Source organism: Rhopalosiphum padi, chromosome 1, assembly GCF_020882245.1.
Source record: "Rhopalosiphum padi isolate XX-2018 chromosome 1, ASM2088224v1, whole genome shotgun sequence".
NCBI classification, from domain to species: Eukaryota; Metazoa; Arthropoda; class Insecta; order Hemiptera; family Aphididae; genus Rhopalosiphum; species Rhopalosiphum padi.
In genome coordinates this window covers 43,088,658-43,103,699 of record NC_083597.1, presented here as the reverse complement: position 1 = coordinate 43,103,699, position 15,042 = coordinate 43,088,658, and the positions used below count along the sequence as shown (strand labels likewise).

The 15,042-nt window shown below is 27.8% G+C and overlaps 1 protein-coding gene across 6 annotated transcripts in view; it reads right to left on the bottom strand.

Moving 5' to 3' along the window:
- Positions 1-15,042, bottom strand: part of LOC132917295 (serine/threonine-protein kinase tricornered) — a 126,397-nt gene that overhangs the window by 87,067 nt on the left and 24,288 nt on the right. For 2 of the 6 annotated variants that reach the window (XM_060977985.1, XM_060977976.1), the window contains exon 2: positions 10,267-10,599. The exons of the other annotated variants lie outside the window; for them this stretch is intronic. In XM_060977985.1, the coding sequence (XP_060833968.1) occupies positions 10,267-10,525 (259 nt within the window). In that variant the 5' untranslated portion in view covers positions 10,526-10,599. The remainder of the gene's footprint in view (positions 1-10,266; positions 10,600-15,042) is intronic. 6 annotated transcript variants of the gene reach the window in all.

Here is a 15,042-nt window from a genome sequence, read left to right as displayed (position 1 = left end):
TATTTTAATCCATCAGTAGAAAAAAATCTACGACTATTATATATACCTACGCGTGTTTTAGGATAGCGACAAAAAAAAATGGTAGTGGTGACCATCGCTAATGGGTTTGCACAATTCCATTCATTGCGTCCCAGAATTCTCGACCTTCGCGGAAAAATAAATAATTAAAAAGACGACCATTACGTTGTATTTTGTTTATCATATTAAATTTATGATTTTTTTTGCTCCAAACCGAAATTGTCGAGTAGAGCAGTTAACACGCGTCATTGTTATATAGAGTACCTACCTATAGTGTCACTTAAAATGTGGTACTAGATGATTTTGGAAGTAGGCCAAACGACTGTGCATGTACGTGAATGAGTATAAGTGCAATGCGCGTGTGTGTAAATGCGAAATATTTGTCGGTTAAAGAAAGACGTGCTCGCAATGAAAATAGCGAACCAATACGCCAAGCATATAAGGAAGAGAGCCAAAAAAAGTTTGCCACTATGGGTACAGGCTTCATACGAGACATTGAATTTTCACCGTTCCTATTTTTAATGCGTAGTGAAACATACATAGAGGTGTTTGACTAATCTTAACACCTCAGGAAACCTGGGTTGAAAAAATATTCTGAGCGCTGCACTACTGTGTGAACGAAATAACCACATAATAAAAGTATTAATTCGAGAATACGTAGGTACTTCGCTTATCAACATAAATAAAACATTTTGAAAAACATCCTAAATCTAAAAAAAAATATTTTTAATAGTAAAGTAATCATAGCATTCAGCGTTGAATAAATATGACTTTATTATTAAGAACTATTATGCACAATTTATTTTTTTGGAAAATCGTAATTAACGACTAAACTTTACAATAAAATAAGAAAAAAATGAATAGCTCATGTATAGTTATTATTTTATAAATACAATCGTTTCTATAAGTAAACAGCTGTTTTTATAAAAATATAAGCGTAATCCATATTTTTCTAAAATATATAACGCGTAATATAATATACATGTATATGCCCACGTAAGAAATATACACAAACACTGAAGCAACATTAGAAAAAAAATATATCGACGTCTGCAATTTTATTTTTTTCAACGGCCCTCAATAACAATGTACATAGTCGCATACTCTCATACGCGCCCATTTCTGTACATGAATATAATAATATATATACGAGTATAAGCTCCGGGAATAAATAAACGCACTTAAATCGAATAAATAAACAGTACTTATATCACACAATATTAACGACCATGAGCTGTTATATTGTGTCTCGGGGTGATGGTTTTGTTTTTATTTCCATATAACTACACAGCGGTTCATATAATATACTGCTGCAGTTTCCCTTATCTAAGGGCGACAGAAAAAAATGCGAACAATACACTCATGTGTTATATAGGCACCTAAATAAGTCGTTACACACATAGCACGCGCGTTCATGTGCAGTAAACCCATTTCTAAGGTAAAAAAATATATCCATACCATACATCAAGGTCGGGAATTCACATGGTCATCTACGACGACGTGCATATATAAGAGCGCGCATAATATATAAACATCGGTTGAATTGGAAAAAAGGCAAATGAAAAACATAAAAAAAGAGTAAAAACAATGTTCTCTATTCCTAGAAACTAGTATAGGACCAACACAAATCACAAGCAATATGATGCTTAGAAAAATATGAATATAGAGGGTTGCGGTAAAATACGTATTTATTAAATTGAAGAAATCTCAGTTCTTTATGAATCATTCCCCGACAACGCAAACTATACAATTAATCTACAGAGACATAATAATATAATACATTAAATATCTAATATGTAGTGTTATATAAATAAATAAATAAATTGGTTAAGTTGAATATAATCTTATGAAAACAAGGGCCAAATTCCAATTTTAAAAATACTGCTTCCAATACGCTTTTATTTTTAAAATTAATTTTAATTCTAAATAGTTTCTTCGTCTATTAAAAAAAAATGAAATTTCACAATGTGAGCCCTTGTTGAATAAGTTTCTCAATAAATACTATTGTAATTATGAATGTATTCTACTCGTAATAGACCGGTAGTTATAACTATAACTGCAGAAGAAGCAAATATCCAAACTTCTGAACTATACCTATTGTTCCCCGTGTAATCGGTAGCGTATACGTGGATGTCCTATATATTATTCTTTATTATATATATGTGCAACCCGGGGTAGGTAATATAATACTTGGACTCGTTGCGCAGCATCCTGCAAACAGCCACACACACACACACTTTTCGGCGGAAATATTATGTTCTGATACGACTATTAGTTGGTCGCAATAACGTTTCAGTTGGAGTTATGATACGCATAATATGTATGATATGTGTGATGATCGGCAGCTGATGGCCATTCAACCATGCAGCTTCTTCTACTATACATAATATAATATTATTATACTTACACGCACCACGTCGCATTATGCTGTTTAATCGAAACGGGCATAATAGAGCAAACATGATCGTAATATACGTACCTACTACCTATGTATAGTATAATATACAGTACCTATACCTTTTATAAATAATAATAGGTACTATTACAATACAAACGCATTACTATGTAATAGACGAGAGATACATAGGATACTGCGTTTCTCTGCTATGTTCTGTTATGATTTTGTAATGATAAAAGATCAACTGGTCTATGTATTCATATATACATAAGTACCTGCGAGCTAGGTGTCGTCTCTCTCGATCGCAAATATGTATCTCGTCGTCTCGCGTATTTTGATTATTATTATTATTATTATTATTATTATATGTTCCTATACATGATTTTTATTTTTTTTTGTTCTGTTTCTCTCGACTGTCTGGCGGAAAAGTTTCACGGCGACACTATATCTACACGCATACACATAATATACATGTCGGCTATTGTACCCATTGTTTTTGTACACATATACCTGAAATCATTTGAACAAATCGTAGTATTCGGTGCGAACAAACGAAATGAGCATACAATATACGGCTGGTTAGTAGTGCAGCGGTTCAATAGAAAGCATCGCTTGAAGAAAAGCCATTTTCGCTTTTTTATTATGATGATCGTAATCACCACCACAGATTCAAAAATCAAAATTGAATACAATCTTAATAAGATTTTCGTTAAAATCAAACTAACTGTATCAAGGTATGATTTAATCCACTTGCCCTGCTTAATTTTTTTTTTTATGTTATACTTCACTTACTCACGTTTGAAACCGGAATAACAAAATAAAAAAATCAGAAAATTTGCACCCTGTCATCGTTTGTTAGGACAACCTTTTGGAAATATTATAACAGGACTCGTCAATTATGTAAGATGATTGGCTTAATATGCAAACTGGACACACTTCATGTTAGGATACTTATTTTGCAGAACATTGGTCAAAAAGAATTATAAATAAATATTACAAAAAATGAAAAACATGCCAAAATAATGTGCTGGCCCTGGTGTCTATACCGTACAGAATATATATTTACTAGTTAAAGTGTTCATAACAAATATTATTCACGACGATGGAACAAACATGTTTTTTTATTTTATAAAGTACGTACATAACTTGTGTGAATTCAGCTAATTAAATTGAAAAAAAATTAAATAAATTTATTCATGAGTAAAAAAATCGAACTGCCAACAGTTAATAATAATAATAATCTATTAGAATATATTTCCTCGTTATAATTAGTTATTTTTATTTTTGAATAATATAAAAATTGTAAGCACTTAAAAATTCATTATATAATAACATTATGCATTTAAATAGTATAATATTTACAAAATTAATTAAATTTATTAGACAGTAAGATTATTTTTTGTTAAAAACCACTATGCGCCATAACCATTCGGAAATGTATTATTCCTTATTTCTATTGTGAAAAAATGAAAATATATGAATTTGTAAATTTTTATTTGTTGTGATTTTATTGAAAAAAAAAAACGATTCCGTTATGTATAGTTTGAAGAGGCATTACTCATTACTTTTATATCTCGCATAATAGCAAGGCGTATTTTCCGCTACTCCAAAATTTAATATTTCCAACGGGAAATGAAAACAACTGTTTTTCTCTGCCAACATTGTTTACAAGCCAATGACCACATAATACTACACAATACATTTACTGAGCAATAACAAAAAAATAAAAAAATTAACGCAACATACGATTGACGTCAATAATATAATATTCACAATAAACACATTATTTACTTACACAGAGTGCTAAACTGCTAAACAGTATAAAGGTTAAAACACTACCTATATTGTATTGTACCATATTTAATATATAATATACAATATAAATATATACAGTCTAATCTCAAAAGTGTTCTTTAATTGAAAAAACATTTACTAAAGCCAATAAGTAACTAATTTAATTTGTTTAAATGATAATAATATTTAAGAATACCATTTGAAATTTGATTTCTTATCCGTGTATTCGAAAGTAACTAAATAATATACTGTTTCTACATTTTAGCATATAAGTAAGTACAACAATATAACAACAAATGTATATGTTACAGATGCGATAACGTAGGTACAATAAAATATTCATAGAAATTAAAAATAATAATAAAAATACGTCATATTAAATGAAAGTAAAAAAGTAAGATCAAAGATCGTGGAACGAAGCTAAGTAACACATAAAAAGTATGAATGATAAAAATCAGTTATATTATTATCGTAGAGTAGGCCACTATTTTGTGTAGGTCATTTAAACATATATATACATGTTAAAGGTGCAGTGTTGTAGTTAATTAAAGCTTAATATCGGTGAGTCATCGAAAACACTCGAAAACATCTTCTATAGAGTATAATATCATATGTTGGTCATGAAAGTTACATTTTTTATTAGAAACTTAAAAAAACAAATAAAATATGATTAAAAATAATCAAAACAGTTTAAATTGATTGACTTCGTTCGAAAATCTTCTTTGAAACTCGATAATAGGACTAAATATTGGCGAAAATTATTAATGTTCTTAATATTCATCTTTAAAATAAAGGTACAACGTTAGAAAGGGCTGTTAATTTAATCCAAGGATACTTTGGAGTCATTATAGACTATAGTATGAAACTGCATTTCAAAATAACTGAAATAATATCATTAATGTATGCAGAGTCTAATAATCTATAGAGCTCCTCGAAACTGATAAATATTAATTTAAAAGTCATGGTACAAAACGCCAAAAAAACAGCCTAAAAACTTAAATGTTTTTCATGTTTTTACAACCATGGATTCTGAGCAGCAAAACGTGAATAAATCAAACAAAATCGAATTACAGATATTTATCGCAAAAGTCGTACTGATTATTATCAAGTTACAGATTGTATAGTTACGAACTTCAAGAAAGATTTTCAAAAAATTTCAGAATAGCGTCATATATTAATCATTTTCATAAATTAAATTATGATCAGAATAAATATTTCATCAAATATTGTATTGTTTTTATATTGAATTTATATTCTTTACATTTAGATAAATATATCTATTTTTTTATTTTTAGTGTCTTGTTAATATATAGATGTAAATGTTCTTTATTCAGAAATGTTAGTATCAAAAAACTGTTAAACACGTAAAAAATTTAATTTTGATTTGGAGGAAATAAAATTACTTGTAGATTTAAAAATATATCCAAAATTTATATACTTGTTTATCTTTGTCTCTCACTATGCCAATTTCTTTAAGTAGGCACATGTAAGAGCTCTTTTCTCAGCTATGAGGAAGATAAAAAATTGGTTACGGACGTCTATGTATCACGATAAATTTTCTAATGCTTCTATTATTTATATAGAAAAATAAATTTCTCGTAGTCTTTAAAATAAAGACACACTAAATACATTTACTATATCTAATCATCGTTTACAGCTATAAAATGTAACAATGTGTGTTATTTTTTTATAGTGTTTTTATAGATACAATATAATGAGTTGTATATTGTAATTGCAGATATATTAAGTCGGTATTTGGTTTTTGACGATTAGTAATAACCAAATTAAATTTTGGATGACTTGGTATGTTATATTATTTCTGTAAAAACTATTATACAGTGAGGTGCGGGGAGGAGCCTCTGAGGGTCTGTTAAGCTTTTATAATTTTAGCCCACCCAAATCAATTAACCAAATTATGCCTATGAGACTAAATTATGATAAATATAGTATAGGTACGTAAAACTGTATCATATTTATAAAATACACGTAACCAATAATTTCAATTGATCGAATCTTTAAAAATGTATGATTATAATCAAATAATAGAATCGAAGCACGTGTTATGCATTATTATGTCATACATAATAATTTACGATAAACAATCTTCAAAACACAATGATAAGTATAGTAAATGGTAATATAAAGATTTTGAATATTTTTTTAAACACAAATAACAAAAAGTTTGGTGAGAAATTGACATCTCGCAACCATTGGGAGTTTCCTGACCAAACCATTCTCAAAAAAATTATGGGTAAAATGTAAGAGTTTGATCAGCAATTATTACTTTGCAGTAAAACGGTGAATTTTCCAATTAAATTTGCTAGCAAATAGTTTAAATTTGAAAAACAAAAAATTACCTATAATCCTATATATTTATTAGGTTATTATTATTAAGATAATGCTTCAGCGAATTATTCATACATCAATAAAAATTATACTTCATTGTTAGTTTCATAAAATATGTGACGACACAACCAACTAACCAATAATTTAAAATTACAACAAACTTATAAAAAAAACTATTGTAGATATAAATATTTCCATTTTGAATTTGTTAAGCAAAAATCTTTTTTTTTTTAAATTCGACAAACAGTTTTATAATTGTTTATTTATAATCGGAGTTTAACTTCCGTTTAAATTCCGAAAACTTATGCATACGCATGTATGCATCAGTTATTCACATTAAATTTCAATGTTTTTCATAACAGCTGATTTATATAAGTCACAATCAATAATGATTAATCACCGCGATGACTAAAAAATTAACAGTAAATCGATGATAACTGCTGCAGATACTGCAGTACAGCATTGGCTGATTACGGTCTTAGTGGTAGGTAAGTTTCATACCACGAATAACTGCGTTAAGAATAATATCCGCTAGTCTATAATTATGGTGGTTAGAATATTCGTTCAGCGTAACGTTTTAGGGAATATAAGACAAATTAAAAAGCAACACCATTATATTATGGTATATAGTATTTCTACGCGGCTGTTAGTTTAGCGCACAACATACAGAAAGCAATATTAGTTACAACGGAGGCCTTCTTCAGACTATATTCTATATGAAAAGCATTAGTGGAACAAAAAAAAATAAATTTCATCGTAAAACCGATATGCTTCTGCTAAACATGAAAGTAATAAATGCGTATTTTACTTTATAAGTAATTTCACTTAAAAGTATATTTTTCGAGTTTTTTGTTATAATACACGGTTAATGACGGAAAGATTATAAAATATCTTGTAAGTAATCTTTAAAATACATAAACAATGTAGCATCAATTAAACATAGGTACTCATATACATAATACATATATATATAATCGTATATTTATAGAAATCGGTAGAACTAAAATAAACTAAACTAAAACCATTTAAATGTTATTATTGATATTATAGATGAGATTTATAATTGAATAACTTACTAAATTATTTATTTTTATTTGATTGGTCCTAATTGACCTACATCAGTAACTTTCTAAATGGAGGTTATGTCATTTAAAGTCATGGTTTATTCTAACTGATATACTCGAGTGTCGGTCATTGTACTAAACAAATTTATTAACCGTTATGTTAACCTTTAATTTTGGCATAAAACACTAACTTCTTTCTTTTATTTAACAATTGTAAAACAATAATTTTATTATTTGATCAATTAATCATAATAAAATTTTAAATTGTGCAATTGGTAAAATAATATGAAACAACAAAGTACTTCGTAAAACGTTTAATAGCTATTTATCGATTGAAATTTAACAGATGATCTTAAAATATATTAATAAATTCAAGTGGTAGCGCAAAATACTTATATTATGCTGATTAATCAGTTATTAAAATATGGTAATAATTATAAATAACGATACATTGCGACTATTACACAGCCAAACTCTTCTGAATAAATTAATTTAAGTATAGATTTATTTATTTATTGTGTACTTATGTGTTTCAGTAGCCAAGGTAATAACAATGTTAAAGAATTTTTAAAAAATCATAACATTAATAAAAAAAATACGTCAATGCAAAATAATTAACGCGTTTTAATTATATTTTCACTTTAATCATTATTGAACGCATATACAATCATACACATTTAAAAGTCGAAAAAGTTCCAAGCTTTAAAATGAAAATCTTAGTACAGTTACTGAACAAATTAATTTATTTTCTACACTCTCTAAAACTCTAAGAGAATAATCAAAAACAATTTCAAATTATTTTTTGTGAATTATTTTCGGAGATTAGTTTAAATTAATTTACGTATAATAACGTCCTTAAAATGTCTATGCGTCTAAATCGTGATAGATTAAACAAAAAAATATAGTATATAGGTACTTTTAATTAGAATTATATTACCTATACTGTAGACTACACGTCTTGGAACCCACTGCAGTTAATATACGATATAACTATACATAGTTTTATTTTAATTGTATCTTTTGTAAAATCGAATGATAATCAAAAAATGAATACACAAAATATAAAAAATATAAAAAAAACAATGGTTATTACAACCTTGGATTAGGCAGGATAAACACACACGCACACACAACCAAAAAAACAATATTACGGGAATATCATAGATATAGATAGTGTCGACATGATATTGTTTAATCGATATTTTGACTTGGTTATTTATTATATTCAAATAAATATATACAAATATAGATCGTACAAATAAACACCTAGATATTCATTCACATTGCAGTTGTGGATAAATAAGGAAAAATGGTGTTATTTAAACCAACATCTGTTGGTGAATGGTGATAAAGAAATTTAATTATAAACACTTAATGATAAAATGTAACGATATTCGCAAAAATAAAAAATAAAAACAAAGTTAAATTTGAAACCTCTTACATTATTATTACACACAGGTGACATTGAATTCGTATCCCGATTGATAACCAAACAACAAATACGTTTCGCTATCAGCGAGTACTCGTGCAGTTATTATTTACATTAGCATTTGTTATAATATATACACAGGTATGTAAACTTTTTTATAAGAAATATAACGCTAAAGTGACTAATAATGACATACAACCAATGGCTACATATTATGATTACTAATAAGCGATTCGAGCAACTTAGAGTAACCACGTGCTGTATAATGTATACATATATACGGTAATTAATATATACGTGTATAATCACATATAATTTATATGATATAAATTATACTCACAATATAAGCCAATAGACCGAAAAAAAGACAAATAAAAATTGAACAATATACATATTATGTAATAATTCTTTCATCGTAAACCAGGCAATATCATACAAAATATAAATAACTTTTAATTTTAAGTATTTTTACCGATAATCAAGCAATAATGTATGTTTTTTAATGTATAAAAACAAATGATATTAACATAGTTTTTGCTTACAATATGATATCGTAAGATCTACAATTTAGAAAAATATAAGTATAGGAATCATCTAGTGTATATATTATTAATTATTATCACTATACTCTTATAATAATACCTATACATTATTCTCATTATAATAATATTAGTTATTGCATTTAACAAACAATTTTCATTAAGTACATAATATTAATAATAAACACATTAACGTATTACGTAATAATGGTAATAACATTGTTTGTAATATTTACCCCAAAATCATGCAGTATAATAATTAAGTATAACATTTTATATTATATAATTTATAATTTCCAGCAAAAACACAAATAAAGTATTATTTTTTTTTTTTTTAAGAAAATTGTTAATTTACTAGAAAAAAACTATTTTGTAAATAATCTTTATGATAGGTATACATTATATTGAATATATTAATAGTAAATAATATACAAATGCTGGCTAATATACTCGAGTTACAACCGTTTGCGCTGTATTTCAAATAATTTAGGACATCACGTAAAGGAGTTTGTTCAATCAGTTGAAAATTTTAATTAATTCAACATATTTCAAAGAGTAAAATAAAATAAAAAACCGTTTAAAAAAAATGAATTTCTATATTAATAAAAACCACCCTAATTTACACGATATACAATGTATAATGTATGTCATAATATATAATAAACGAATTCGACGTACCTTTTTTAACCAACGGCTTTTGACCAAATCGGGCGAGCCACCAACGCAACAATCGGCGGAGCAACGAGAACCCATTGGTATATCCGGCGGCGGGTTTTCCAGACTCTGAGTACTTACGATGGTAAGACGGCAGTCCACCGGCAGCGGCTGCGGCGGCGGCGTCGTCTTTCTTATTGCTACCAAACTCTTCGATCACGGGTGACACCGCTGAAACAGGGGCTACGACAGCCGTGTGGTGTTCCCTGCTATACGGCGACATTTGCACTTATATAATATAACAATGCTCCTCCAGTGCTCCAGTGTTCACATTATATCCTTCGTTGCAGCACCAGTCTGTGTGTATATATATTTTTTTCTTTATAAAAAAGGTCTTTTTTTTATAATTGCAATACACCACCGTGTAGGACCGGATCAGACCATTCAAAGGCACTAACGCTTGGAAATTTATAGGGGTAAGGTGTCAAAATTATCAATACATTATTATTGGAAAAATGTAAAAATGTTGTCAGTAAAAAATGATAAAATGTATCTCAATACCTAATGATTTTATTTGTTTTTTACTATATGTTATTAAATGTACCTTTTATACTGCCTCGATATGATATTGACCCAGTCCGCCACACACATCTACCACAACAGCCGATTTTATGTATGTGTACAATATATTATATTATATAGATTATAGAAGTTGCGAATTCTGATTGACCGATTGTCGGACAAACATACGATATAATATTTATTCGCAATGCGACGAGTATTACGTATATTATGTAAATTCGGATTTGTACAATATACTCTTAGCTGGGTCTGCATATAGACAATGAAACAATAGACGCGAGTCGGAAAAATTGCTGTACCGATGTTATGACGACAGTACAGCGGAAGATTTCGAAACACAAGAGAGTGATCAATATTCGCTACAGCGATGGACAGCAACCGATTTTGGTGTGAGTAAGTCGGCGGTGGTGGTTGATGGTGGCAGTGGAGATTCGAGTTAAACCCGATAACATAAAAATCTGACGAAACCTTTTGCCATTTTTATTACCAATATCCGTGATGTTAACAAACTTTTTATTTCGTTTTATCTAATTTCCTCTAAAATAACATTTTTTTAATATAAAAATTACCTTCAGTGGTTGAGTAGTCATTAAAAACATTAAAATATAAAAATAATCAAATACTATTATACGCACGCAATACCTAAATGTTATAGCTTATAAAGTTCTCAGTTCTCAGTGAACATATTATTTTCATATTTTAATTTCAAGCAATTATATACAATATATGTATATAATTTTATACCCTCTGTATCATATTATATAATTGTATACTTGTGTACATTTTTCAAAATTTTTTAGTCATAAATGTCACGAATACAATAATATTTTGTACATAATCATCGTTTGAAATTCAATACATTACTTATAAAATATTATTTTATTTCAAAGTTATTTTTAAACGTAAAAATATATGCAAATGCCAAATTGTGAGATAAGCATATTTTTAAAATATATATACATAATAATATCACGTAGGTTTATTAAAGTTTTATTATGTTTTAAAATAATATTAAATTTATCTCAAAATTTATGCTAAAGATAACGCCTATTGATTTTTATCACGTGAAAATCATATTTTCTCCAACATTATATCCAAAAAAAAACAATTATTACAGCAGCTATCTATGCGATCTTTAATTGTTCTCCAAATCTATAATATTGTTTTCAATATGCCTCATTAATAAAATTAGTCACCATCGTTACTATACAATGATGATTCAAGTGTGAAATTACGAATAAATGTGTAAGAGGAAAATACAATTAAATTAAAATACATTTAATAATCAAAGGTTATTTACATATTATTCTGTTGTTGAAGTGTTAATTTGTCATAATATATGAATACATCGCTGTTCAATAACTAGAATGGATTTCTTCAATTATTATAAGAATAAAATAAGCAATTCAATAACCTAGAGTTACGTCAATGACTTTTCGCGGTCATTACCGTTATTCCGGTTATGGTTGTGACTGTGACAACCGGATTGGTACCATTTTTCCCTCTGTCAACGTAACAAACAACGGGCAATTACCAATAGTGTTATGAAGGTTTTATCTTAAAAGAGGAAGACACATGTATCCTCTTCAGGGAAATTACAGTCATATAACTACTGATAGGTCATTAACCGTTTGACGGGCGTTTACCCTAATATTACAAAGATAAAGAAACACACCTTATTAAAATATTTGATAAATATATTTTCGTATTGAATTGTTAAACATAGATTTGTAGTTTGTTGTGATATTGTTTTTTTAGTTTGCTGATAGTCAACAGTAGGCAACCAATATGTTCTTTCAAGAAAGTAAAAAAACAATTTTATATTTTTTATAGTTTATAATATGAATATATTATATTTGTATACTTAGTGAATATACAATATATTATATTATTATATGGTTTCAACTCTCAATCGAACAAATTGAAAAATTGAGGTTAAATCCACGCCCAACACTTATGAAAATGGACACTTAGATACGGTGAAAGAAAATGATCGATAATATTAGCCAAATATGACTGTATGCCAAAGAATATAGAACGATTTTCGATGAAAATGTCAGGGTCTTTCCAATACCTTTGCCATCGTACATGGTGGGCGTTAGTCTGCTAGTAGTAAATTATTAGGTCTTGTAAGCAACAATAGTGACAAAACTCTGAAAGAAAGTGCAATGATAACAAAATAACCGGAAGAGGAGTGTGTTTTTTAATGACGAATTGTCCATAAACATTAAAAAAAAAAATAATCATTCGTTTCAAAGGTGGCCTTGGGATAAACCATTTGTCATTTTTTATTTTTATTTTTTCAAACAATTTTTTTTATATTGTCTATTGACAATCATTTATTGAAGGACAAAATTAAAATAAATCAAATAACCCAATTTTCTAAATTATTTGGATATTATCCCTGATATTATTATAAGTATAAAAATCAATATTTAATAGTTTGAAACAAAACGTTAGTACAGAACTTTTGAACTCCATTTCACTCGAAGATTTGGTTCTTTAATATTCACCTATACGTTAATAATATATTAATAATTAGTATAATAAATAAAAAGTCTTAAATAAAATCATAATCTGACAACACTACTACATTTAACAAACTCTATCTCTATGTATTATTAATTTGATAAAAAATAATTTTAAGTATTTTGAGAATAAAAGTAAATGTTTCAAAAATGTGTAGACACACTATTGTATGATACCTATAATATTAGGTATCGGTCTACCCGGACGAAACCCTCGACATATAAGTATGCTTTAAATGTCAAATGTCAAGGACAATTATGGGGCAATACCATGAAAACCTTTCATTTTTCATCATTAACTACTTAAAACCATCAACGGGCAGACGGTAAGCTTGCATATTTTACGGTAAGTATATCAAGCAGAGAGAAAATTATCAGAAATTAAACAGGAAAACGGATGTAGGTACCTACACCATCCATTTTTATCTATACAATAATATCACGCGAGAAAAACGTAACAAAGCGTGTATAACTTATTCTTACGATTGCTGGAAAACGATTTGAATGGGAGAAAGCCACATATAATAACTACATATGAAAAGGATCGTGAACAGTGAACGCCGCGGGGTCGTGATAAAGCCTTGCTGCCGGCAAACAGCAATGATCAACGGGGGCGATGAAACTACAATGTGAGTTTTCGATATATTTTCGTCATTGAACTCTACACTTATCATTTTCGGCGCCCATTCAACGCGAGCACAGTCGGTTCTGTTTGACAAAACGTTTTTGGTGAAGCAAAAACTATCAAGTCACCAGGTGTGGAATCTTATATGACATAGGTATATGTATATATATAGGTACCTATATGAGAAGAAGAGATAAAGAAAATAAAGCATGTGGGCGTACCACCGGCTGCATAAAGAGCTATGTGTTTATTTAAGTGTCAAATTATGTATACATTGTAAGCAAATTGTCATAAATTTTTTTCATAGTAATAGTTTAAATTTAAATATTTTTCTCTAAGGTTGTATTTTATTCACATTTCATCGCTTAATATGACTCAAAGCACTAATTTTAACGATAATAATAGAAATTAAATAAAAATGTCTTGTCATGATAGTAAAATATTTTCAATTGATATGAAAGATATGGAAACTATACAAAGATACCCTCCTAAATCAAGTACTAAATTCATACTAATATACATAGAATATGGGATAGATTAATTTTAAAATACATATGCAATTTTATACTAACAATGTATAATATATATACGTAAATTATTATTTTTTCAATGATGCATTTTGAAATAATATTTCAGTTCAAATACAATATCAATAAAAATTAATAAAATAACATTAAATAATTTCGTACACGATTTAAGACACTATTTTTGTACCTTAAGCAAGTTCGACGATTATATATCAAAACAAAAATAATTTATATATAAGTGATCTATAAATGGTTTTTGTAGAATTCACTCATTTAGAATTTAAATATATACTTAATTTGTTTTATTTCTTATAAAGCTTTACTCAAAACAAAAAATAAACAAAACAATCAATAATTTTAGGAAGATGTATTTTGTAATCTAATTTTAAATATTAAAATCTGTGAATTGATAAATCTCACCCGAATTAAAAATATATTTTCTTTATGGTTTAATCCCTTATTTCTGTTATTACTGCAGCATCTAATATAATAATCAAATTATTATAAATACACATGAAACGTACACAATATTGACTTC